This window comes from Populus alba, chromosome 19 (assembly GCF_005239225.2).
Source record: "Populus alba chromosome 19, ASM523922v2, whole genome shotgun sequence".
Lineage (NCBI taxonomy): Eukaryota > Viridiplantae > Streptophyta > Magnoliopsida > Malpighiales > Salicaceae > Populus > Populus alba.
The window spans coordinates 12,875,882-12,900,205 of NC_133302.1; the positions used below are offsets into that span (position 1 = coordinate 12,875,882).

The following is a 24,324-nucleotide window of genomic DNA, read 5'->3' on the forward strand; positions in this document are numbered from 1 at the left end:
CTTCAAAAAAAAAAAAAATTATCCATGCAATATTGAATGAATAGTCAAAGTGAGCAATTAAGAGAGGTCGACTTTTTAGCTATGAAAAGTCTAATAAACCACCAACTCCTCATGTTTTAGAAAGTGAACTAGTATTAAAGGTGTTTAAAGTTGGGTCTTTATCATTTAATCCACCATTATAACACATAATTACATTTATATACACTTTTAATATTCATATATTATCCCTTATGTTTTCATCGATTCCAATAAGGTCATCTCCATTAATTATAAATGGGCATGTTGGTGTATTGCCTTGTAAGAATATTTGGATATTAATGGTGATGACCTTATTGGAATCGATGAAAACATAAAGGATAATATTTGGATATTAAAAGTCTATATAAATATAATTTTGTGTTATAATTGTGGATTAAATGATGAAGACTCATCTTTAAGCATCTTTAGACTGTGTTTGTTTTCTGGAAAATAGTTTTCGGGAAATCACTTTCCAAACTTTCCTGTGTTTGTTTGTCATTAGAAAAGTTAGTTAACGAAAAAAACTTTCTAATCAAAGAAAAATTTGGCTTGATTTCCAATAAAGTGTTTTCCTTTTATTTTGGGCGGAAAACACTTTTCGAAAGTTGTGAAAAGTTTAGAAATGTCATATTATTTGCTGATTATATCAAATTTAATCCTCAAACTTTTTGATTGCTATATATATATATATATATATATATTTTTTTTTTTGAATATTTTTTTTTCAATTTCATCCCTTAGAATTTAATTTTTATATTAACTTTGGTCCTCATTTTTATAATTGCTATTTGATTTTCCCTTATCATTTTTAATTAAAGTTTTTTATCTATCAAATTTGGTTCTCATTCTTTTGATGGTTACTTATTTTATTTGAAATAATTTATGAAATGTTAATTATTATTATTTTAATTCTTCATCTTTCAATTTTTTTATTTTTTAGATTTGATCTCTATTATTTTGATTATTATTTATTTTATTTGAGATAATTTATGAAATTATATATTTTTTTTCAATTTTCAACCTTTTAATTTGTAAGATTTGTTTCTCGTTATTTTAATAAATTTGAGAAAAATAAAATATTAATAAGTTATTTTCCAGCTCATTTTTCATTACATAACCAAACACTGGAAAATATTTTTCAACTTATTTTCCATTACACTACCAAACATCGAAAAATACTTTTCCGGAATTCATTTTTCTCTAAATTCACTTTTTAAAATAAAACTATTTTCCAGCAAACAAATGGGACCCTAACACTGGTTGACTTTCTAGAACATGAGGAGTTGGTGGATTATCAGACTTTTCATAGCTAAGAAGTCGACCTCTCTTAATTGCTCACACTAACTATTCATTCAATGCTCTATGGATGAACTTTTTTTTGTTTGTTTTTGTTTTTGGATGTATATTTAGTAACTTGAATGTATAATGACTATATATTGCATCGTATAATGTCACATCCAAGTACAAAAACAATTTAGTCAACTATCCATGGTTGCTCTTGAAAGAGCATTTTATTATCAATTTATAAATCTTTTTACTGCTAATATGAGGTCTTTTTAGATAAAAATAAAAGGAGCAACAAACACAACTTATCAAAGCAACATTATGGTAGTCAATTGAACCATCATATGTAATTAGTTGAATCGGATACAAAATAAGTTATGTTATAATAGTGTTTGAAATGGATAAGCTTATACATTTACATGGCATATCATAGGAAGTTCTAAAATCACAAGCACTCTATAACATCCCAAGAAATTCTAAGATTACAAGTGTCACGACCCGAATCCCGGATCCATGACCGGCACATAGGCAAGGTTCCCCTCCAAGGTTCCAAACCTATCCGAACCCAAACTTACATACAATCTTTTGAACAACTCAATCAGAGTTTAGCACAGCATTAACAACAAATTAATTTCATAACATAATTCGATTGTCTTAATACAAGAGTTAATATAATTTCATAGTTTTGGAGCACTAACTTGACATAAAAAGAAAGATACAAATTACAACCAAAAGCAGGTTCGGAAGGTTCAACAAAAGTAACCCGCTATCAAGCTATAAGCCTGAAAAGAATAAATAATGAGAGGGTGAGTTCAACAACTCAGTGAGTAGATAACGTTCAATACACACACACGAGGTAATATAGCAATGAGAAATATATATACAAGTATGGCTTTAGTTCTTATACGAAGGTTTATCAAATAGGCCATAACAAGAATATCATATGGTAGAACTCGTCAGAAAATCAAAATGCAATGAGCATGAGGCTCCGTACTGTTGGATGATCAGTCCACACAGGTTGGTGTCTCCCCCGACCAACTAGGGTTCAGATACGATGTGCACAAAGACTAACACTACCCTGTTAGCATGGGTATTCTGACTGACATACCATAGGTTTATAATCATAATCAAACAAACATATTCATATCTCAAAGCTCAACTCATGACATCAATCAAATGAGGAGCTATCAATTCAGAATTCACTTCAAAATACATACTGGTTCATATCAAGAATTCAGATTCAATAATTGATCATGCTTTATCATAACAAGGATAATAATCAATATATATTATCAAGAAGCATGATCCAATTCATATTAACAAATCAAATATTTATACTATTTCTCATGCATATGGAAAATTATCCACTCACCTGACTCAAAAGCAAATAGAAGCCAAAAGCAGACACTGAAGAAAATCCTACTGACGTCCCGTCGGTAGAATATCAGGATTATCTGAATACAAAGGAGACATATTCAAGAACGACTCGAAAGAACATTTAACCTATTTAATACACTTAACTAAGGGTGTATTCCGTAACCCTATATGTTTTTGAACTAACTAGTCAATTTTCTCAAAAACCCAAAGTCTAACGGTTTTCCCGAAATCTAATCCATAATAAAAACAACTAATAAAATTGGTAATAATTCACTAAGTAACCCTTAATTATTCATCAAACTAATCTGCAAAAGCTAATATTACAGCTAGGGACTAATCTGGAATTTTTCCATATTTTTAGGGCCAAATTGTAACTTTTATCAAATGGAGGACCAAACTGAAATTTGTCATAAATCCATGAATATACTGAAATTCTGACCTTAATTAATCCTCAATTCTGTCCAGGATGTATCATTATGCTTCAGGGATCATTCTGGAATTTTACTAAATTTTTAGGGTCAAATCGTACTTTTTGTCAAATTGGAGGACTAAATTGAAAGTGTTAAAATTATCTTATCTATACAGTAATTCTGTCCATAATTCATATGTTATTCTGTTCAGAATCTTGGAACATGCTTCAGGGACCAATTTGTAATTTTCCAAAGTTCGGGGACTAAACTGTAATTTTCGGAAATTGAGGGACCAAATTGAATTTTCGTCATCTTCAACCTCAAACCCAGAATTTCAACAGATCACCTACTGTTATCCCCTGATTTCAAACACAAATTCACAATTCAAACAAAACTATAACTCAAAATCATCACAATCTTCCATAATCAACTAAATCATCAATTAAACACAACAATCAACCCCTAACCTTCAATTTAATTCATCAATTAAACCCAAAACACAAATTCTCAAAACCCTAACATTCATCAAAACTGAAATTAAAGTTGAATTAACATATTATACATATTAAACAACCTAAATCTTACCTTTTTCACTTATTTCCTCTAAATCTCTTCCTTTTTCCCTTCTTTTCTCTTCTTCTTCTTTCTCTCTTCTCTCTCACGGTTCTGCTCTCTAATTTCAGATCACTTTCCCTTTTCTTTTCTTTTTTTTTTTACTTCCTATTTATATTTATCAACTATTGGTCAATTACCACACTACCCTTCAATCATTTATACCCTCTCTTTAAGCCTCCAAGGGCTTTGTTGTAATATCCTATCTTATAAATTTCAAAACATTACAACAAGCACTTTAGTAAGGGTTTTTGAATAATCATGCATTTTAAAAAAAAGAGTATTTCCTAGCATAACAACAATTAGAACCCAACCTAAGAGTGATGACCCTAATAGCTTCTCAGTCATATGAACAACTACATCTTACTCACAGTCTTTGATCAATTTTATCCATTTTTCTGTTGTTGTATATTTAGCTCTTTATGTGACATTATATTTTTCAAACTCTTATAATTTTTAAAAATTTAAACTTGAGAGTCATATAAGTAGTGCCTCTAAACTCTTAAAACAAACACTATAATGGCAAACTCTAAGTAATAAAGAAGGATAATTAACCTCATGAAGTTTCAATTGCCTTGAAGCATAGGTAATCACCCTTTCATACTGCATCGAAAGACAACCTAGCCTCTTCTTTGATACATCCTTATAAACAATAAACCCTTTTAATTATGAGGGAATTATCAATAAAAAGCAGTTGTTAGTCTTCCTTTTGGTTCCCAAAAGCATTCTCTTGTCCATTCCCACCTTACTTCTTCTTATGTCAACTAAGTCAAAGGGGTTTTTGCTATTATTAAAAATCCCTCAATAAACTCCCATAACAACTTGAAAATCCAAGAAAACTTTGAATCTCTATCATATTTATAGGCCTCTCCTAAAAAGGTTATTTTTTTTAACCAAAATTTATACCTCTTCAATTTGGATCTAACTTCTTATATATATATATATATATATATATATAATATATATATTATATTTTTTTTTTAAATAATTTTTAAATTTAAATGTAAATTAATATCCATTCTTTCTTTTATTTTGTTTATTTAGACTCTTTTAAATAGCGGTTATTTTTTCGTTATTTTATATGCATTTAACTTTTTTAAGAGATGTTTCTAATTTAATTATAATTTTTTTATGTTTTATATCAATAAATTTTATATTAAAAAATTGTAAAAAATTATTTTTAGATAATATTTTAAATATATATAACTTTGCATAATATGTTTTTACCTTTTATTTTATTTAATCAATTTTATATATTTTTATTTTTATTATAATTTAATTAAATAAAAAATTAATTTTTATAAATAAGGTTCTTAAACACGACTACTTTAAAGATCCAAGTTATGAGAATTAATATCTTGGTTTATATATGCTTTTAATTTTTTTGATTTTTATCTTTATATATTGTTAATAACTTTTTATATATTTTTTTATTGTACATAATTTTTAATTTAATATATTAAATATGTACATAAGTTTTTTAATTTTTTATATAAAAAATAGATTGAAAAAAATCTGTATATTTATTATTATTTTTTTTTTATGAAAAAGATCTGACTTGAAATAGGCAGTGTGTGTGTGTGTATGTTTATATATATAATACCCGTAGCAGCAGCAGCAAACTAGCCAGTGAAAAAATAAAAAGATGACTCGATACACACAGTGTATTCTGCTGGGTTTAACCTAAATCGTAGAGGCAGGAGAAGTGCGCATCTCAATTGATCATTTCGTGGTGATCGGTTTCTGAACAACTGCACAGGTTTAGCTTCTCCCCGAACCATGATTCTTATTCTATTTTTTTAGGCTAAAGTTTTCATATGTATAATAATAATGGTAATAATCTAGGGTTTGAATTGCAGGTAGAGTAATTGACTTGATGGATTTGAATTGGCTTAGTGCCATATTAGTTGGGGCAGGCTGCCTTGCTTTAGGTTACTGCATTGGGACACGCTGCCCTTCATTCATCTTTTTAAGGTTAACACCAAAAGTGCTTAAAGACACCAAAACCAACCCTAGTCCTCATGGGAACAAGAAAAACAAGTCCAAAGAACCATTTGAGATTGATAAGCTGGCTGATATTCTTGATGATTTCAAGATGGTAATGCCTTTTTTTTTCCATCTGAAAAATGAAGTATGTCCTCATTACTATTTCCTTATATGATTTTTTTTATTTCTTTATCCTTTTTAATGTAGGTGTTGGTTGTCAGAAACGATCTTAAGATGGGAAAAGGGAAAATTGCAGCTCAATGCAGGTTGCCTTCTTTATTCTTCAGGAGCTGTCTATGTGTTAGCTATTAGTTGGAACAAGGGAGCTATATCTTACTTTCTTTTTACAGAATTATTCCTTTTCTTTTTCAAAATCTTGTTAGATTTAGACTAAAGAGGCTAAAAAATGACATTCAAATTCGCTAGAGTAAACTAGTTTTAGCTGATTCTTGAATTACTTTCTGGGTCCAGAGGCTGTTCTCTTCTCTGTAGAATAGATAGACAGTTCTAGAGATAGAAGCAAACAACTTTAAAGATAGCTGATTATTCTTTTTTTATGAACCCAAATCAATTATGATATCAGTTATTGACATCATTTGTATAACAATTCATCAGTAGAAACTTTATTAATTGGTGGTTTGGCAATTGAGAGATTATCTGATTATCAAGAAATCCTATGATGGCTGATTTTCTAGCTTGTTGACCACTGAGAGCATCTACTGAATAGCTTCTTAACTAATTGTCAAGGGAACAACCAACTACAGCCTGGTTTTGTGTACAAGTAACACGATAATATATGATTAAATTGTTTTATGATATTGGCATGTTGGCATATGAAGAACAACATTGAGACATTTAGCAAGTGAATTTAGAAGTGGAAAATTTTCCAATAGTAAAAATGGCCTTGGCTAGTGTTTTCAGATATGGTAAGTTTGGATTATTTAGTTTCACAAAAGTTGGGTTACAAATCTGCTTTACTGGGTATGCTGTGGTTCATGGCCTCTTTTGCATCCCAACACCTACCAACTTATTGAATGTTACCTTGAATGTCGCATAACTATATGGCTTATAGATCCTGTTGAGAAGTTATCGATTTGGATCTATATTTCAGTCTCATTTATTTGGTGAAGCAGTTTCCACCAGCCTCATTTATTTGGTGAAGCAGTTTCCACCAGGGACAGAGGGTCTACTTTTACCCTATTGTTTTGCCGCAATTGTTGTCTGATTAAAATATGGTCTTAGATAGGGGTGTTCACGGTCCGGTTCGGTCCGGTTTTAACCAAAAAATTCAACTGAATCAGAAAATAGCATTCCTGGTTAATATAACCCGAACTGAACCGATAACAGGTTCAAACCGAACCGGTTTTGTTCGGTTCGGATCAGTTTTCTAACATTAAAAATCTGAAAAACTGAAATGTTTTTGCTACTACCATTCTTGCAAGGTGACCATGAAATAAACCAGAGAACAGGAGGCTGATTTGCCACTCACAATAAGCGTCTCAATCAACGAGATTCTAATAAGAACTGGTTTGACCTGCTTGTTCGCTAAAGCCTGTCACGTTAGGCTAGCGATCTTTCTTCAAGAGATGAGCGGCATGGTATAAGGCTCGACTCACTTATAGGAGAAGTGACCATAAAATAAACCAGAGATTTAATGTTAACATATGAGAGAGAAGAGCACAAAGAGGAGGGAGGGACGGACGGGTGGGGCAGCTTGAAATGGGGGAAAGGGGAAGGGGGAAAGGGGAAAGCCAATTAAGAGCTATTTGAATAAAGTATGAGAATTGGAGAGGTGAAAGAGTGGGATCCATAGCTGTTAAAAACAAGAAAGGAACCTTAACAAGATTCGAGAGTACATGAAGCGGGGGGGAAATAGAAGGGGGCGGCTGGAAAAAGAGAAAGGGTAAAGGGAGGGGGGGGGGCTGGAAACGTAGGGTTAGGATATTTAGGTTTAGAATGTTTTTTTTTATACCTTTATTTTAGATTAATTAAACCGGTTCGGTTTGGTCCGGTTCAATCGGTTTAAGCTTTTTTAAATCGGAACCGAACCGGATCGGGTGATTTTTCTTGTTTTTTAATCGGTTTATTCGGTTTTTTCTATCGGTTCGGTTTTTTCGGTTATTTTTTTTTCCTGTTTTTTCAGTTTAATCGGTTGGTCGGTTTTTTTGAACACCCCTAGTCTTAGATACCATATCCCCTTCTTTCACCTTTCCCTGTTTCTTTTGCACTGAGGCAGATTATTATTTGTTACTTTGATGACTGTTCGTTCTCCTGATCTTTAGTAAATAGTTAATTACTTGACACTGACAAGAGTCAAATTTTTTCCATATTCCTTTGAACGTGCAGTCCTCCTATTCAATGATAGATTAACATTAGCAAATCTCATTCACTTAATTTTCATATTCTTTTTCTACAATTGAACACTGTTTAAATTTTTGTGATTTGTCATTGGTTTTAGTCATGCAACTTTGGGCCTGTATAAAAAGCTTCTTAACCGAGCACCTAAGGCTTTAAACAGGTACTACACTTGCTATTCTAAATGACATAGCCATATGGTTATGCTTTTGCTCCTCTCTTTTCTCTTTTGTGCCACTTCTTCTTCAGTTTCAAATATTTTGCAAATATGCAGGTGGGAGATATGTGCTCAGCCAAAGGTGGTCGTGAAAATTGAAAGTGAGGAGGATATGCTTGTTTTGCAAGTCAGTATGTCAATTTTTTTGTGTGTCACCTCAGTTAATTTCATCAAATTGATACTATGGGATCATTTTTTTTTTGCTATTTCAAGGGAAAATAGTAGACAGTATCATCTAACTTGTTAGTCTATAAATGGATGACAAATGAATTCCCGATGTGTAGTTTTATATGTTTAAAGCTACAAAATCTGTTCTCCTTATCTGGACACGGATATATTATGGATTTTTTTAGTCTTAGGTTAAAGGAATTTTCCTTTAGCCTTGTTTCAACCATCTTTCTTGATGGCAAGTTTAGGTTTCTAAGTGAATTTTTAAGCCGCCTCTCCCAGCTTATAGCCCAATTCACTACGCCTACCTTTGTTTTTACCGGTGCCACTTTGCAGCCTGGTGGTACATTGACCTATTCAGCCAATCAAACTGAATATCAGTTGTAGTTGATGTGTGCATCAGATGAGAACCCTAAAAAAATGGCAGACATCAAAATGAACTCAACAAAAATTTGGAAAGTTTGCTTAGTACCTCTTGATATTCTTGGGAATGCATCCCAGTTGAACATCCAAGCTCATATTTGCAGCAAATTTCTCTTTTTCGAGGTTTTTCTCAACCATTGCATTTGTGTTTGCTGTTATGCTAGTTAAATAGGTAAAAAGATCAACCAACTTATGATGCCTTTTTTTTTTTTATATATATAATTTTAAAGCTTCGTTGGCTAAGACTATTATCTATTTTATTCTGAGTCTGATGTTTCAACTATGACCTTTTATTCTACTGGTTCTAGTGTTGTTCTCCTTTATTTTTATTAGGGTTTCCATAATTTGTTGTTTATCTGGTCTGATTCATTCTTGACGAATTCATTTTCAACTATTACAGGAGAGGGCAAAATCACTTAAACTACCAACCCATATTACTATTGATGCTGGAAGGACACAGATTGCTCCAAGTGAGTTGCAAAGCTGATTTTTATTTTATTTAGATTGATGATTGCTCATAAAATTTCATTTTTTTGGGAGTTATTTTTGCCTTGAACTCACATGGAATGGTTTTTTTTTTTTTTTTTTGTAATTTAAATTTTAGGAAGATTGGTAATTCATGAGTTTGTAGAACAAACAGGATGTAGAAAAATGCATTTGAGCTGTAGTTAGTGTTGGGGTGGGAGGCAGTAGCAGGAATTTGGCTAAAAGATGGAAGCGAGAAACCACTTCAATTTTTTTGAAGCACAAAGCCATTTGGGATATTTTATTTCGCTTATAAATTTCCAAAAAGTATTTGTTGTGAAGTTAATGGATTAGAAACTTGGGAGTATCTCAAACCTCAGACATGCAGACCTATTTTTGACAGTCTAGGTGATCATATTATTGATTCATTGAACATTTTAGCAGTTGCAAGTCTCTAATAATTTGATTGTTATTTTTTCTTAAATTAACTTGAGATTTTGATAGTATGCATGTGTTTCTATATTCTAATGGCACAATTGAACAAGTGGGAATGGGATTAGCATGTTTCCTTGAAAACTGAAGAAAAACCAAGCTTTCTCGCACTTTGATTTTTTGGTTATGGATGTTGCTCCAAATGCCTGATTTGCTTCTTTAAACTCATTTATACCAAAAAGTCTGTTCCAACAAGCTTGCTATCCAATTTACCTACAGTGCTTCTTTTGGTCTTTAACAAAAGTTGGACTGAAATTTATTTGTTGCTGTTGATTCAGATTCAAGAACAGTGATGGCTATTCTTGGTAAGAGTTTCCGTTCCAGTATGCTTGTGTCATATCAGCTATATGATTTGTCTGTGTTGGATCTATTTGTAGTTTGTTTGTTAAATTTGCTTTACTTTAGATAAAAAAATGGTCTATTAAATAGTAAAATTAGATGTAAGAATTTATGAACTACATAATCTAGCTTTCAGAAAATATGGAAATTATGAGAAAAAAGTAGTAAACATATTTTTACAACATTAACAATAGAAAATGTAACTTTTGACAAGTCAGCAAGTTTTTTACTTGAATTTTGTTGTTAACCTTCAAAGTTCCAAGTATGTAATTAACTGAAGATATTGGTTGATTCATGGCTTTTTTCATAATAGGGTGCTCCCAAATCTTATTTTCCAGAATATATTCAGTGTTATCCTTATATGAACTCAAAAACTAACAAGAGAAACGATTTGGTGGAGCCTGCATGCTGTTAACCACGCTTCCATTCTCTAAACCTCTGTTTTTGTAGTCCTTTTTTTCCCTTGTAAATTCTATGATTCCTTGTGCTACTGGCTAAGAATAGGAGTGTGAAAAGAAGCAATGATAATCTGATATTTATTTACCAGTTCAATTTTTGCCTTGAGTTTCAGTAGGTAGTTTTGTTATTCTGGCTTGTCTGCCCATAACTAGTCCTTGGGATTGTTAAATTGGATAAAATCACTTCTCCAATGTTGTTACCAAACAACTGTTGATTTAAACCTGGCTTTGGTTTGGTTATGGTAACATGGTGGCTGACTCATTAAGCAACTCAATGATCTTAAAATCATGATTTTGTCATTTCAAAATATGGGTTTGACGTACATGATTTAAAATTTAGCCCATGATACCGCCAGGAACTTGAAAATGGAAGTGTCTTTCAGATAACAAAAAAGCGAAGTAACCATTGACCTGAAATCATTGTGGCGAGTACCTGTTTTCTTTTCTCTGAACTAATTCTTTCCTTCACACTAATATGCAGGACCTGTTGAAGTGGTTGATGATGTCACAGGTGGACTGAAGCTTTTGTAGTAGCTTCTTCATTGAGGTGATGACCTTTAAGCCCTACTGACTGAGTTTTCTGAAGATCTCGCTGACAGTGAATTATGTTCTACACATTTGAAGGAAAATTGATCAATCAATATATGAGAAAACCAGTCTGCAAGGCCTTTTCAAGCAATTTCTTGATCATTACTTTTAATAGTACTTTTTGATGGTGGAAATTTTTTTGTAATTGCCCAGCCATGGTGGTGATTGCAGTACTTGGAAGTTATTTGCACAGAAGACGGGGTAACAATGATTTCCCTTGATTTTCTTAGCACAAGATTTGGCATCTCTGTTACTTTCTTAATTAATTGCAATGTTAGTTTGGTTATTAAGAAGAATGAGACAACATAACGATGTTTTGTGTTTTCTAGCGTGCGAGCCAAACGGTGGAAAACGACAAGTAAGAAGGTAAAAATTCTAATGCTCTTTTTTTCTTTGTGAAAATTGGTGGTTTTGATACTTGGATTCTCAAATATAATCCTGAAATGTGATATTGGTTGAAATGAAAATAGTCCTTCATATGCGCTTTGTGTGCATATGATATAATAGAGTTGTTCAAGTTCTTGGAGAAGGATTTTACATGAGTGTTTAGTTAATTTCACTCATAAGATGAGGTAATTTCTTTTAGTTTTCATATATACAGTCAATATTGCATGGAGAAGGGCTTTTGATATGTCTGTTTTATAATAAAATGAATTGAAAAATATATAAATTGTTAAATAAAAAAGAGTTGTTAATATTACTAAAAGACTAGAGTAAAGAGTGGTTTTTCCAATGAATATCTTATTTAAAAACACAACTTTTTTTATCATGAATATAAGTGTAAGAAAATGAAAGATAATTTACAATAATTTTTTTAAAAATATTATGAAATTATAAAAAGAATTGAAAATATTAATTGTTAATTAAAAAATTAACCTAAATATATTTTTTTTAAAAAATGAGAGAATGTATTAATTAAAAAAATTAAAAATAATAAAATTTTAAAAAGTTTGTGCGTGTCTCTAATAATTTTTTTTTTAAATCAAGTAAAACACTATCCAGGCTATATATTTAAACCCACGAGCATTGTGGATTGGCAAATCAATATTATTTTTGGTTTATTTTCTTTTTGTTTTTGTCCTTGGATTGGAGCTCTTTGTTTTTTAATTTTTTCCTTTGTCCTGTTTTCCTTCTTCTTCTTTTTTTTTTTTTTTTTTATTTTTTTTTTTTGTTTTGCTCATTAGTCTAGTGCTCCTGTTATTTTGTCATTGATTTATTATTATTATTATTATTAGAAAATAAACTGAAACAACTAGGTTGTTCACTATAGATTTATTGTTTCTCCTTAATAAAAACACTAGAGCATAAAATGCTTTTAACAGATAAGATGAGATCATCTGCTAAGGCGAACAAGTGTCTTCCGTTAAAAATAAAAAGAAAAACTAAAGAGGACGTGTTTTCTTTTTCTCCACTCTATTTTCTTTTTCTTTTTTATTTTAATGGAAGACATGTTGCTCACGTACTTAACAAATGACGTGCTGTCTGTTAGGGTATTTTATGATCATTGAAGGTGATTGAAAATTAAGGTTTAAATTTTTGAATTCAAAAAACTTATTTTCAATTTGTTTTCAACTTAAAAACATTTAAAAGACATTTTAGAGGCATTTTTATTTTTCTAAAACACCCTCTAATCAATTCAAAAGTCTAAAATCAAACCAAATTAAAATAAAACTTACGAGTTTAATTTATTGTTTTAGCATGTTTAAGGTTGAAACCGCTTTTATTAAATTTCATTTTCAAAGATGAATTCATTAACACTGAGTTCTGATTTTTTTGGCCAAAATATAATTGAGGAAAGACTTTTTCCCCCCTTTTTTCCGGACAATTTTCTCTCTCATCTCTTAATATTCAAAGATTGAAATGTGATAAAAATAAAAGTTTCAGATTGAAATATAAAAAAGTTTAAACCATAGGGACCAAATGTATAATTTAAAATTTGAGGGATGGAAATTAAAGTTTTTCATGTCTTTTAACAAAATAGCTATTTAATTTATTTTACATATTTTCATTTTTTTTTGGTTTAACAATAATCTAAAATTTTATTTTGTAAAATCAAGTTTTAATTTAATGCTGTTTAATAACATATCAAATATGCAAGAACATGCAGATAGAAATAAATGTCAGCACAAAAAATCATGCCGACATAACTTGTAAGGATGAGACTGAAAAATAGAAAGTTCAATGACCTAAAGGAAAAAAAAATAAATAGAAAGTTTCAGTGATTAAGAAAGAAAGAAATGTCCATAAAGAGACGTGAATAATGAAATGTAAGAAGATGACTAGTGTGTGTAATGAAAAACCGATCTCTTAATGTATAATTTCAAAATTTCAATCCAGGTGGTAGTAAGATTTGTAAGGATATATATATTTTTTAAAATATCCACGTGCCATTAAATGAGTTCTGAAATATAATATTTCAAAAATAACTTTATATGTTACAAGTAATTGTACATTTAAAGTTAAGCTAAAAGAATTTTAGAAATAGTTTAACTTGTCAAGTTTTAATAATTATGAATTTAAATCTTCTCAGAACCATTAAACACTTATATAATTATTAATTTTAGGGTTTGTAAGATTAATTAAAGTGTATAAACTAGCCCAAACATCTATGTTAATTAAACTAAAAAAAAATCATATTAATTATATAGGATGAATAAATGCTTTTGAATATCTTAGTTTATGAACGCACATGGCACTATATTTTAATTTTATTTTTGAATGACTATAGAATAGAGATATTTTATATTTTGACTCTAAAGTTCTATTGGTAGAAATCATACGGCAGAAGCAATTGGAAAGGAGACAAAAACTTTACCATCTCCAATAGATACATACTTTCGTCATTGAATACATTTTCAACATCTCAAAGATATATGACTATTCATGATTTTAGTTCAAGAATATCTTTGCCTGACTATAGCTTTTGATTTGTAAGATCTTTGGAATTTAACAAATTTTCAGAAATAAAATTCAAATTTAACATTATATACATTCCAATTGTCACTACCTTCAATCAAATATATCCAAAATGTAAAATAAATTAAAAAAAAAAACTAATTTCAAACATTCATCCAGTCCTTAAAAAAAGTTATAAACAAAAATTTAGGTAAAGATATTGGTGGCTATCTTAAATTTAATCATAAAAAAAAACTATATTTCCTATGTGCGAAAAGAAACTAACAATATGTTTAGAATTCTTTAAATTTAATTTAATTTAATCTAGAAGTTTTAATGAAATCTCATATTTATAATCATTTTGGGTATTAAGAATTGGATTTCAAATGGAATTTAATTTCTAAAAAATACACAAAAATAAATAAGAGACTAACATTTACAAATCAGAAGAGAATAAATTTACGTTAAAATCAACCTTTTAAAATACCCATCTATCAATCTTGTTTTTAGAGACATTGAAGGAATAAGATGGAAGTGATGAGGGTAATATAAAAAATAAAATGAATTAAATTTTATCTTTTTTTAAATATGTAAATTTAAGTTATTTATCAATTGAATTTAAATTAAATACTATAATTAAATTCAATTATAATAAAAAAATAACTTTAAACAGCACGTAAATGAATTTTCAACAATAAATAGTAGCTCTTGGCAATAAAAACAATAAATAACCCTCCTTTTTTGGCCTTGTTATCATCAACACAATAATGCCTTAAAAGTTGCCATTTGCTTTCTAAAATCTTCAACGGTTTTAAAACAGACCTTACTCTGATATATAGTTTTAGTTGTTCGATTATTTATATATAATAAATTATTTACTGATTTGATTATATTATTGTGTTGTCACGGTCCTTATAGTCCTTACTAGTTAGTTCACCTGCATTTTTCCATGAATCAGATAAAAAATTAATTTTTAATTCATAAAAAAATAAATATTGTCAAGAAAAATCTCAATTGCTAAATAAAAAGTTGACACATGCATTTAATTTTATAAATTGAGTATTATATATATAAATAAATGATATAAAAAAGCTCTTAATACTGACTAAAAACTAAATCAGAACAACAAGAGATAAATATAGATTAAGATATTTAATTTTGTGTAGAAAAAAGCTATTCAATTTTTTTTATTTAATTATACATCAATAATTTTTTTTTTAAAAAAGTAATAATTTAAATTCCATCAAAACAAAATAATTTGGTGTTGTAATTTCTTTTTTTCTTATCATTCTGTTTTCCTCGACAACAAAAAAATATAGGCTTTCTATTCTATGTGTTTTTTTTTTTTTTTATTAAACCGAAAGCAATTAGAATAAGTAAATAAAACAAAATTGGAAGATTTGAAATAAATATTAAAAAAATATATCTCTCTAATTAAAACTTCTTTATCTAATTAATGTGTTTTTTTATTATTTGTTTTGGAATTTTTTTACCTAATTATTTTTTTAAGCAAAACCTTATTAAAGCCAGAAAAGTAAGTTCTAATAAAAAAAAAATAATGTTTTGAAAATGACAACACCAACATATTTAAAAATGTAAGAATAATAGAATGCTCACAGGATGTCATCGGAAGCTTTTTAGAGTTTTTTATTTATTTAATTTTATAATAATAAAAATTATACATGCATAGTATGGCCAATTAATATAATTTCAAAATAAAATAAAATAAAATAAAGAATTATACCAAAAGAGTGTTCGCAAATATGATAAAAAATGCTATAATCTTATTTGAAAACTAAGTTAAAATAGAATGATATTTAATAAAATAATATATTAAATATTTCTTAATTAATTTACTATAATAAAATTTAATTATAATATAAAAAAATTGTTTTAGAAAAAACCATAAAGTCCTTAACAAAAAAGCCCAAGTGCATCGTTTATAACAAAGGATGCTAGGCGCTCGTAGGACTTCACGACTAACCATCATTTTTTTCTCTATAAAATTAGTGTATGGCTCGTCCCCCATCTATTTCAAATAATAATAAAAAAAACAAAATAAACGATGTTTTGTCTACAATACAAACACCACATCATCTACTGCTTTTCAACTACCTTAGGTTGTTGAAAAGTCAAGTTTTAGGGGTATTTAAAAACGGGATTAACTAGCTTTTTTAAAAAATTTAAATTTATTTTTACTAAAAATTAAATTTTATTTTATGTTTGAGATCGTTTTAATGTGCTGATCTCAAAAATAACTTTTTTAAAATAAAAAAAAATCATTTTGATGCATTTCGGTATAAAAAATATTTTGATAAACAACTGCAACCACACTTCTAAATAAAACCTAATCTCTTGAACCAATAAAACCAATCTCTCAATCATTTCATCTCTTGAAAACACCAAAAATATAACCTATAAACTTCAATAAAACAATGTATAACCTCAAACCAACATCAATCGGTTTTTATTTAAAAAAGAAAAATCACCCTAAATAAAAAAATAATCAAAAGCCCTGTACTACCTTTTCCAATAAGATAAAAAGATAAAAAGACACCATAATAAAACTTTATCTTATCAAATAAGGCTTGTTGATATTTTATTTTTAAAAATATGATCAATTAACAACTTTCTCTCTACTCTTCTATTTTTCAACAATTTTTTTTTCCACTCAAACTTAGATACTAAAATATGACATAAATGAAGTTTCATATCAAAACTAAGAATCCTAAAACTAAAAGGACCAAAAAAGAATTATTAGGTGAAAATGAGTAAAGCCATGTTGTTTTGTCATGGTTTTCAGTTTGGTCCCTTGTTTTTTAATTGTGTTTTAATAATACCTTATTAAACTATCATGTAATTAAGTTTTGAAATATGATAAAAACCTTTGAACCTTTAGGACAAGCAAAGATACTAAAATATGACATAAATGAAGTTTCATAAAAACTTTAGATACTAAAATATGACATAAATGAAGTTTCATATCAAAACTAAGAATCCTAAAACTAAAAGGACCAAAAAAGAATTATTAGGTGAAAATGAGTAAAGCCATGTTGTTTTGTCATGGTTTTCAGTTTGGTCCCTTGTTTTTTAATTGTGTTTTAATAATACCTTATTAAACTATCATGTAATTAAGTTTTGAAATATGATAAAAACCTTTGAACCTTTAGGACAAGCAAAGATAAGAGAACATCAACTCACAAAATACAAAAAACAGCACATTATAGAATGCAATCGAATAAAAAAAGTTCAGTGACCAAAACCAAAAAAAGACACTACAACTCATAGTAAAGTGTGAAAGCATGCATAGTGCAACTGAGTAAATTAAAACAACTAGCTCTTTTAGTTTATTTTGTAATAATTATGTTCATTTGTGTTGTTCTTATTGTGTTTTTTTTTTAAAATAGTAACAAATATCATACTAAATTAAAATTCATAACCCAGATTTTTTATAATTTTTCTCAACTCGATATTCATTTTTATTATTTTTATTGAATGAAATTGCACTTAGAACATTTATATCTTGAAACTAAAATAAAAAAAGTGATACTTTTTTTTTTATAAAACATATAATATAATATATTTTATTTTTCAATTCATATCAAATTTAAATTATTAATTATTTTCAATTGTTATTAAAAAATACTACTATATCATTTGATTTCGTAATCATATTAAAAAAAATCTTAAATAAAATATTAAGGGATTAAATAATAAATAATTAAACTCCTATACTATCATAAACTTTTGAATAAATTGAAGGGCCTTGATGTGGGTTATTCTAGGTTAGGGGATGATTTTCTAGATTTTTCTTCTTCTCTATCTTACAGAAGAATAATAAATAGGCATCTCAAGCTGAAGCTTGTGATATAAGCTTCCAATTAATTTACGTACAAATAATCTACACTAAAACCATTATAAGAAACTATTATTAAAATTATTTAGTTATAATTTTTCTTTTATTTCTCTCTCTTTTTTTATATATTTTAATTTGGTATTGTAACAAACTTCTTTAAATTATATAGAAGAATCATATTCATATAAAATAGAATATTTTTTTCTTTTTAAATTTTAACAGAGTTTTTTCTAATAAAAACTCTTTTAAAAACAATCTTAAATACATGTTCATCATCATAAAGGTAGCTCTAAACACACCATTTATCATATTCATCAATGCAAATATACACATAATATTTAGATATAAAATAAGATCATCACATCACATATGTTTCTCCCCTATCACTACCACTACTACACCTCCTCCACCATCAATGCCATGTAACAAGCACTTTCTTCTTCACCACCATCTTCACCACTATCTCATAGTGAGACTCACACCACCACCATTAAAAAATATTTATATGTAAAATATTTTTCAAGCCATATTGAAAAATATTTTTTATCCATGCATAAAATTATTTTACACAATAGTACAACCCTAAAAACAATGTTCCAAAAACACTCTTAAGTTAAGAGTGTACAAACCTAACCCGGTACAATGATTGACTCACAAGTCAGATGAGTTGACCCGGGTAAAAAAAAAAAAGAAAGAATTCTAACGCAACATTTATAAAAAACACTTAACTAGTTACAATGTAATACTTTTATAAATCAAATTTTAATTTTAAACCAACAACGTAAATTTAATTCAATATCCAAAACACAAACCAAATATAAATTTTAAAATATTTAAAACAAAACATCCAAAAAAATAAATTCTAAATCAACAAAACATATATTTTTTTTGAATGAACACATTAAGCTCTTTGGTGTCCTTAGAAGAAAAAATTGTATCAAATGTCGATGGAATTGATTTATTTTATCGACAACTAATAAAACATCATCATACTTATTTGAAATTCCATAATCACAATTATCTTCAATCTCATTAATATTTATAAAATCTACATTTAAAACATAATTAACAAATAAATATTATATATTAAGCAATACTTTATTTTAAATAATATTTTTCACTAAACCTTCTTTTCTAATGTTTTTATCGAGGCTAATTGTCCACACAAGCAGCAACAACTATACTAATCCTGCCTTCCACTCACACAAATAAATTCAAGCTAAAATCCTTTTCTAGTTATATAATTATATTTTATCAGTAAAATTGTACTAGCATTCTAAAAATATTCATTGATAAAATAAGTATTTTAATTGCCATTGCAATTGGACTTGAGCAAATAAATAACCAATTGAAAAGTGTTTTAAATATGATTTAATTTTTTTTTGCATGTCACAAATAAAAAAAATTGCAATGAAAAATATAATAGAGATTCAACTGAATCTAAGCCTTTTTTTTTTTTTGGCTTTATAAAAACTTTAAGTTATTAGCATGGAAGCCCAGAAACATAATTAGGATGGATCACCGCTCAGCTATAGAAAATCCTTTAAATACTGATGGATCTTGAATTTCTATAATGAAAACACTTGATTAAATAATATGCGAAAATTACCATCCTTGATGATTTCATAACCTATCATACTGTTTTACTTGAAAAATCAAGCACTGAAAAACAAAATGGTATATATATATATAATTTGCCTGTAAAACATCGTTAAAAACATTCAGGTTTCATTTGGATTTATCTAGGATTTGGAAGTTCCGGGTCGACCGAGTTTTGCCAGGTCAAATCCCTTGCTGATTTTTTATTTTACCCAGCTCTAGCCCCGGGTTTACCGGTTCTCGACTCGCCTGACCGGACTGAGTTTTTAAATTATGCTATTAACAACACAATCCCCTATTTTGTACAAAATCTCCTACATGTATTCTTTAATATTGGTCTCTAACAAGTGACCATCACTGACTATCAAACAACTTCTGTCCTCTCAGGTAAGAACTAACAACACAACAACATCCCTAAAACCTTATTAGTGCATATATTTTCCATTTATGACTTGCCTGTCTCTGTCTGTTTCTTTCCTTTTCTAGTCATTGAACTCCCATCTCCTCAACTTCTATTTTCTTTATTGGTCGATTGGTAATCGTGTGATGTTCTCTCTCTGTTCTTTCTTCTCAACTGTAATGTACTTAGAATTGTAAATGTAATAATAAACCAACATTTTGTGTAAGGACAAATCGTGAAGGCTATTTCTCTGATTCTCTTTATGGAGCCAAATTTCTATCCAAGCTGCTTTCTTCAGTATTTGCATGGGACCCAAGCTAGCAACGTCTAAAACTACAGTTGCTCGGCTGCGAATTTAACCTATGCATTTTAATATTGTAAAACTACGTCAGCTTTCTGCAGCCACCCAATCCTGGTTTCTTCTCCTATCGAGATAATCCATACGGCCTAGACAGATTGATGGAGATGTTTTAAGTTTCGGTCGACAAGCACATGCATGTGCTTGAGGCCATGGTGATTTTTCTCATTCTATCTTTCTATTGACTTTAATTTCTTTATTTTTCTTCTTCAAGGAAATTTTAAAATTGTAGAACATGTCATCAAAGTTTCAGTTTTAGATCGAACAAAAACATGTATTTGGCAAACATGAATTCTATTCCATTATTGTATATATACAGTACAATACAACTAAGATTGTTGAAGAGTTTAAAATACAGGACCATCTCTTAGTTGCTACGCTATTCAGTCCAAGGTTGTTCTTCCATGCAGAGTTTTTAAACCCGATCTAGTGATTGATTCGGTCCAAGACCCGGATCATGGGTTTTGTCCAGGTCACTGGGTCAACCCCAATTTTTTTTTATAAATAAAAATGATATATTTTAGTTAAAAATAAATATATAATCAATGAGTTGTAACCAAGTCTTGCCGGGTCAACTGAGTCATTAGATCAACCTATTGGGTCACCTAAACACTACCAGAAATTCGCTAAATACCAACGGACTCACCGACGGAATTTTTTTTGTCGGTATTTTTCAGTCGAAATCACCGACGGAATAATTTAGTTGGTAATTAGGTCGGTAATTACCGACGGACTATATCCGTCGGTAATTACCGATTGAATTACCGACAGAAAATTCAGAATTAATGAAAAAAAGGCGCGGAGGTTTTGGCGGGTGATTTTACCGACGGACTCACCGACGGAATGAAAACCGGGGAGCCGTACGTGTGATGGGACCTGTTCACCGTCAATAATACCGACGGAATCACCGACGGATTTGAAATGCCAGATCCGTACCGGTGACGCGACCGGTGCACTGTTAAAAATACCGACGGAATCACCGAGGGATTTGAATAGCAGGTCCGTGCGGTGATGTGTCGATTGCCCGTTAGAATTACCGACGGTTTCGCCGACGTATTCACCGACGGAATAAAACCGTCGGCAAAAGTGAATATATGGCCACTCTGCCGACACTCTCCTCCCCATTTCTCCTTCTTCTTCCTAATCCTAACCCTCCCCATCTGCAAATAACCAGCCCCCCCTCGCCCAAAAAAAAAAATCTTCCTCATCTCAGCACAACAAGTTGTGTTTCTTGAAGTTTTGTGGTCACAACATCCGTGTTCTGATTTACCGATAGATTTTATCATTTTTTGTAAGTAATTCTATCTTTTAAAATTTTTATTATATGTATTTTTTTTTGTAGATGTACATGTTTTATTGTTATTTCTCAAACAAACTTGTAGTATATGAATGTATAATTTTATACTTGTTATGGTTTGTTTTATATTTTGTAAGATTGTATTTGTTTGTAAATTGTTAAAACTTAATTTGTAGAATTACCGAATTACATGTTATGTTTTGAAATAATTAAGAGCTTGCTTAATGGGTCCTTTTTATAGAGGTTCGATAGAAGTTATGGATGATCGTTCATGGATGTATCTAGATTCACCCCAAGGATTGCGGAGGATGGATTATTGTAACAGGGTTCAGGGTTTTATTAATTTTGCAACATCTATTCCCAAAATTTTTACTGGAGGCGGTATTAGGTGTCCATGCAAGAAGTGTCAAAATAAAAAGTATCTGCATCCAGATGTTGTAATGATGCATCTTCTACACAAAGGGTTTGTGGAGGATTACGAGTGTTGGTATGCACATGGAGAGGTATTTGTTAGTAATAGGAGAATGGGAGAAACGGTGGTTGGGTCAACTTCTAGTGCTAGCAACGTGCATGAAGCGGCAAATGACAACACTAATCCTTACAGAAACATGGTTATGGATGCAATGAGAATGAATCAAGATAATGTCAATCAATGTCCAATTGTAGAAGAAGAACCTAATGCAGAGGCATCTAGGTTTTTTGATTTGTTGAAAGATTCTGACGAACCATTATGGGATGGCTGCACAAACCACAGTAAATTATCGGCCGTGGCACAGGTGTTCACCATGAAGTCAGATCACGAGTTGAGTGAGGCTGGGTATGACAAAATTATTAATTGGGCAAGAAGCATTTTACCTGAAGGGAACAGGCTCAAAGAGAACTTCTATGCTGCGAAGTCCATGATGAAACCCCTCAGTTTAGGATACCAGAAAATTGACATGTGCCCTAACTTCTGCATGTTATACTACCTTGAAAATGCAGAGATGACCGAGTGCATGACATGTGGGCATTCCCGTTACAAACCCAGAACTGGCAGGGGGAAGACTCTAGTGGCATATAAAAAACTTAGATATTTCCCGATCACACCTAGACTGCAGAGTTTATTTATGTCACCAAGGACTGCTGAGCACATGACATGGCACCAAACACACGATGCCGTTGATGGTGTGATGGTGCATCCTTCTGACGGCGAAGCGTGGAAACGCTTTAACAGTGTGCATCCTGACTTTTCTGCTGAATCAAGGAATGTCCGACTTGGGTTGTGTACAGACGGGTTCAACCCATTTGTGTCATTTGCTGCTCCCTATTCTTGTTGGCCGGTCATTCTCACAGTTTATAACTTGCCACCGGGAATGTGTATGAGGCCAGAGTTCATGTTTCTATCTACTGTCATACCCGGTCCAAGTAGCCCGGGGCGGAATATAGATGTTTGTCTTCGACCGTTGATAGATGAGCTGGCGCAGTTGTGGTCCTCCGGATCTCTGACTTATGATATATCGAGGAAACAAAATTTCCTTATGAGGGCGGCTTTGATGTGGACTATCAGTGATTTTCCAGCTTATGGAATGCTTTCTGGTTGGAGCACGCATGGGAAACTCGCATGTCCATACTGCATGGAAAACAACAAGGCATTCACGCTAGCAAACGGAGGTAAAGCTTCTTTTTTTGACTGTCACCGTCGCTTCTTGCCACTTAATCACAGGTTCAGAAAGAACATAAAAGATTTCTTTGTTGGCAGAGTTGAAAAAGATGTTGCATCCCCGCGTCTTTCTGGTGAAGAATTGCATCATGTTGTATCAGAGTACGGTGACATTGTGTTTGGGCTTCAATCAGGTAAGCAAAAGTTTCCTGGTTTTGGTTTGACCCATAATTGGGTAAAGCGAAGTATCTTTTGGGAGCTTCCGTATTGGAAGACCAATCTTCTCTGCCATAACCTTGACGTCATGTACATCGAAAAGAACGTGTTTGAGAATATTTTCAACACCGTCATAGATGTGAAGGGGAAGACAAAGGACAACATGAAGGCTAGATTGAATATAGCTTTATACTGTAACCGTAAAAATATGGAGTTGGTTTATGAGGAGTCACGGGTTACAAAACCAAGGGCAAGCTTCGTGTTAGAGAAAAACGCACAACTGCTAGTCTACAAATGGCTTAAGAGTCTGCGTTTTCCGGATGGACATGCATCAAACATATCAAGGCTTGTTAACATAGAGGACTACAGATTGTATGGAATGAAGAGTCATGACTGCCACGTGTTTATGCAAACACTCATCCCATTAGCTTTTCGTGATTTGTTGCCAAAGGGAATATGGGATGCACTGACGGAGATCAGTCATTTCTTCAGAGATATATGCTCCAGCAAGATGAATGTTGAGCACATTGAGAGGCTTCAAATGAATATCATTGAGACACTATGCAAACTTGAGATGATATTCCCTCCTTCATTTTTTGACTCAATGGAGCATCTCCCTATACATCTACCGTTCGAGGAAAAAGCTGGAGGACCGGTCCAGTATAGATGGATGTACCCATTCGAACGGTGAGATATTACAGTTGTAATGGAATTCATATCTTAAAGTATTTTCTATGTTTTTCTTAATTGAAAATACTTGAATTATACTTCAATGCAGGTACTTGTTTAATCTAAAAAAAGGGTTAAGAACAAGACGCATGTTGAGGCTTCGATATCTGAGGCCTATATTGTTGAAGAGATATCAATATTTA

General features: G+C 30.6%; 1 protein-coding gene and 1 long non-coding RNA gene across 8 annotated transcripts; one reads left to right on the top strand and one right to left on the bottom strand.

Annotated features, from left to right (window-relative positions):
* Nucleotides 1-1,918: 1,918 nt before the first annotated feature.
* On the bottom strand, nucleotides 1,919-3,255 carry LOC140955124 (uncharacterized). Its single transcript, XR_012168858.1, has 2 exons — nucleotides 2,675-3,255; nucleotides 1,919-2,084 (listed from the first exon to the last, which is right to left on the bottom strand). It is a non-coding gene; the product is annotated as an uncharacterized lncRNA (long non-coding RNA).
* Nucleotides 3,256-5,314: 2,059 nt separating this feature from the next.
* Nucleotides 5,315-11,724, top strand: LOC118042932 (uncharacterized). Of its 7 annotated transcripts, XR_004686535.2 has the most exons (10): nucleotides 5,315-5,460; nucleotides 5,561-5,799; nucleotides 5,895-5,953; nucleotides 8,146-8,205; nucleotides 8,317-8,386; nucleotides 9,251-9,320; nucleotides 10,086-10,112; nucleotides 11,086-11,151; nucleotides 11,346-11,393; nucleotides 11,522-11,724. XR_004686535.2 is itself a non-coding variant. In XM_035050702.2 (9 exons), exons 2-8 carry the CDS (start codon nucleotides 5,578-5,580, stop codon nucleotides 11,133-11,135), a joined length of 558 nt encoding a protein of 185 aa, XP_034906593.1. In that variant the 5' UTR covers nucleotides 5,315-5,460; nucleotides 5,561-5,577; the 3' UTR covers nucleotides 11,136-11,151; nucleotides 11,229-11,427. The 7 variants fall into 7 exon arrangements, 4 of the variants coding, with proteins under 4 accessions (XP_034906593.1, XP_034906594.1, XP_073262581.1 ...); XR_004686534.2 differs by having other exon boundaries at nucleotides 11,086-11,393; XM_035050702.2 differs by lacking the exon at nucleotides 11,522-11,724 and having other exon boundaries at nucleotides 11,229-11,427.
* Nucleotides 11,725-24,324: the final 12,600 nt, after the last annotated feature.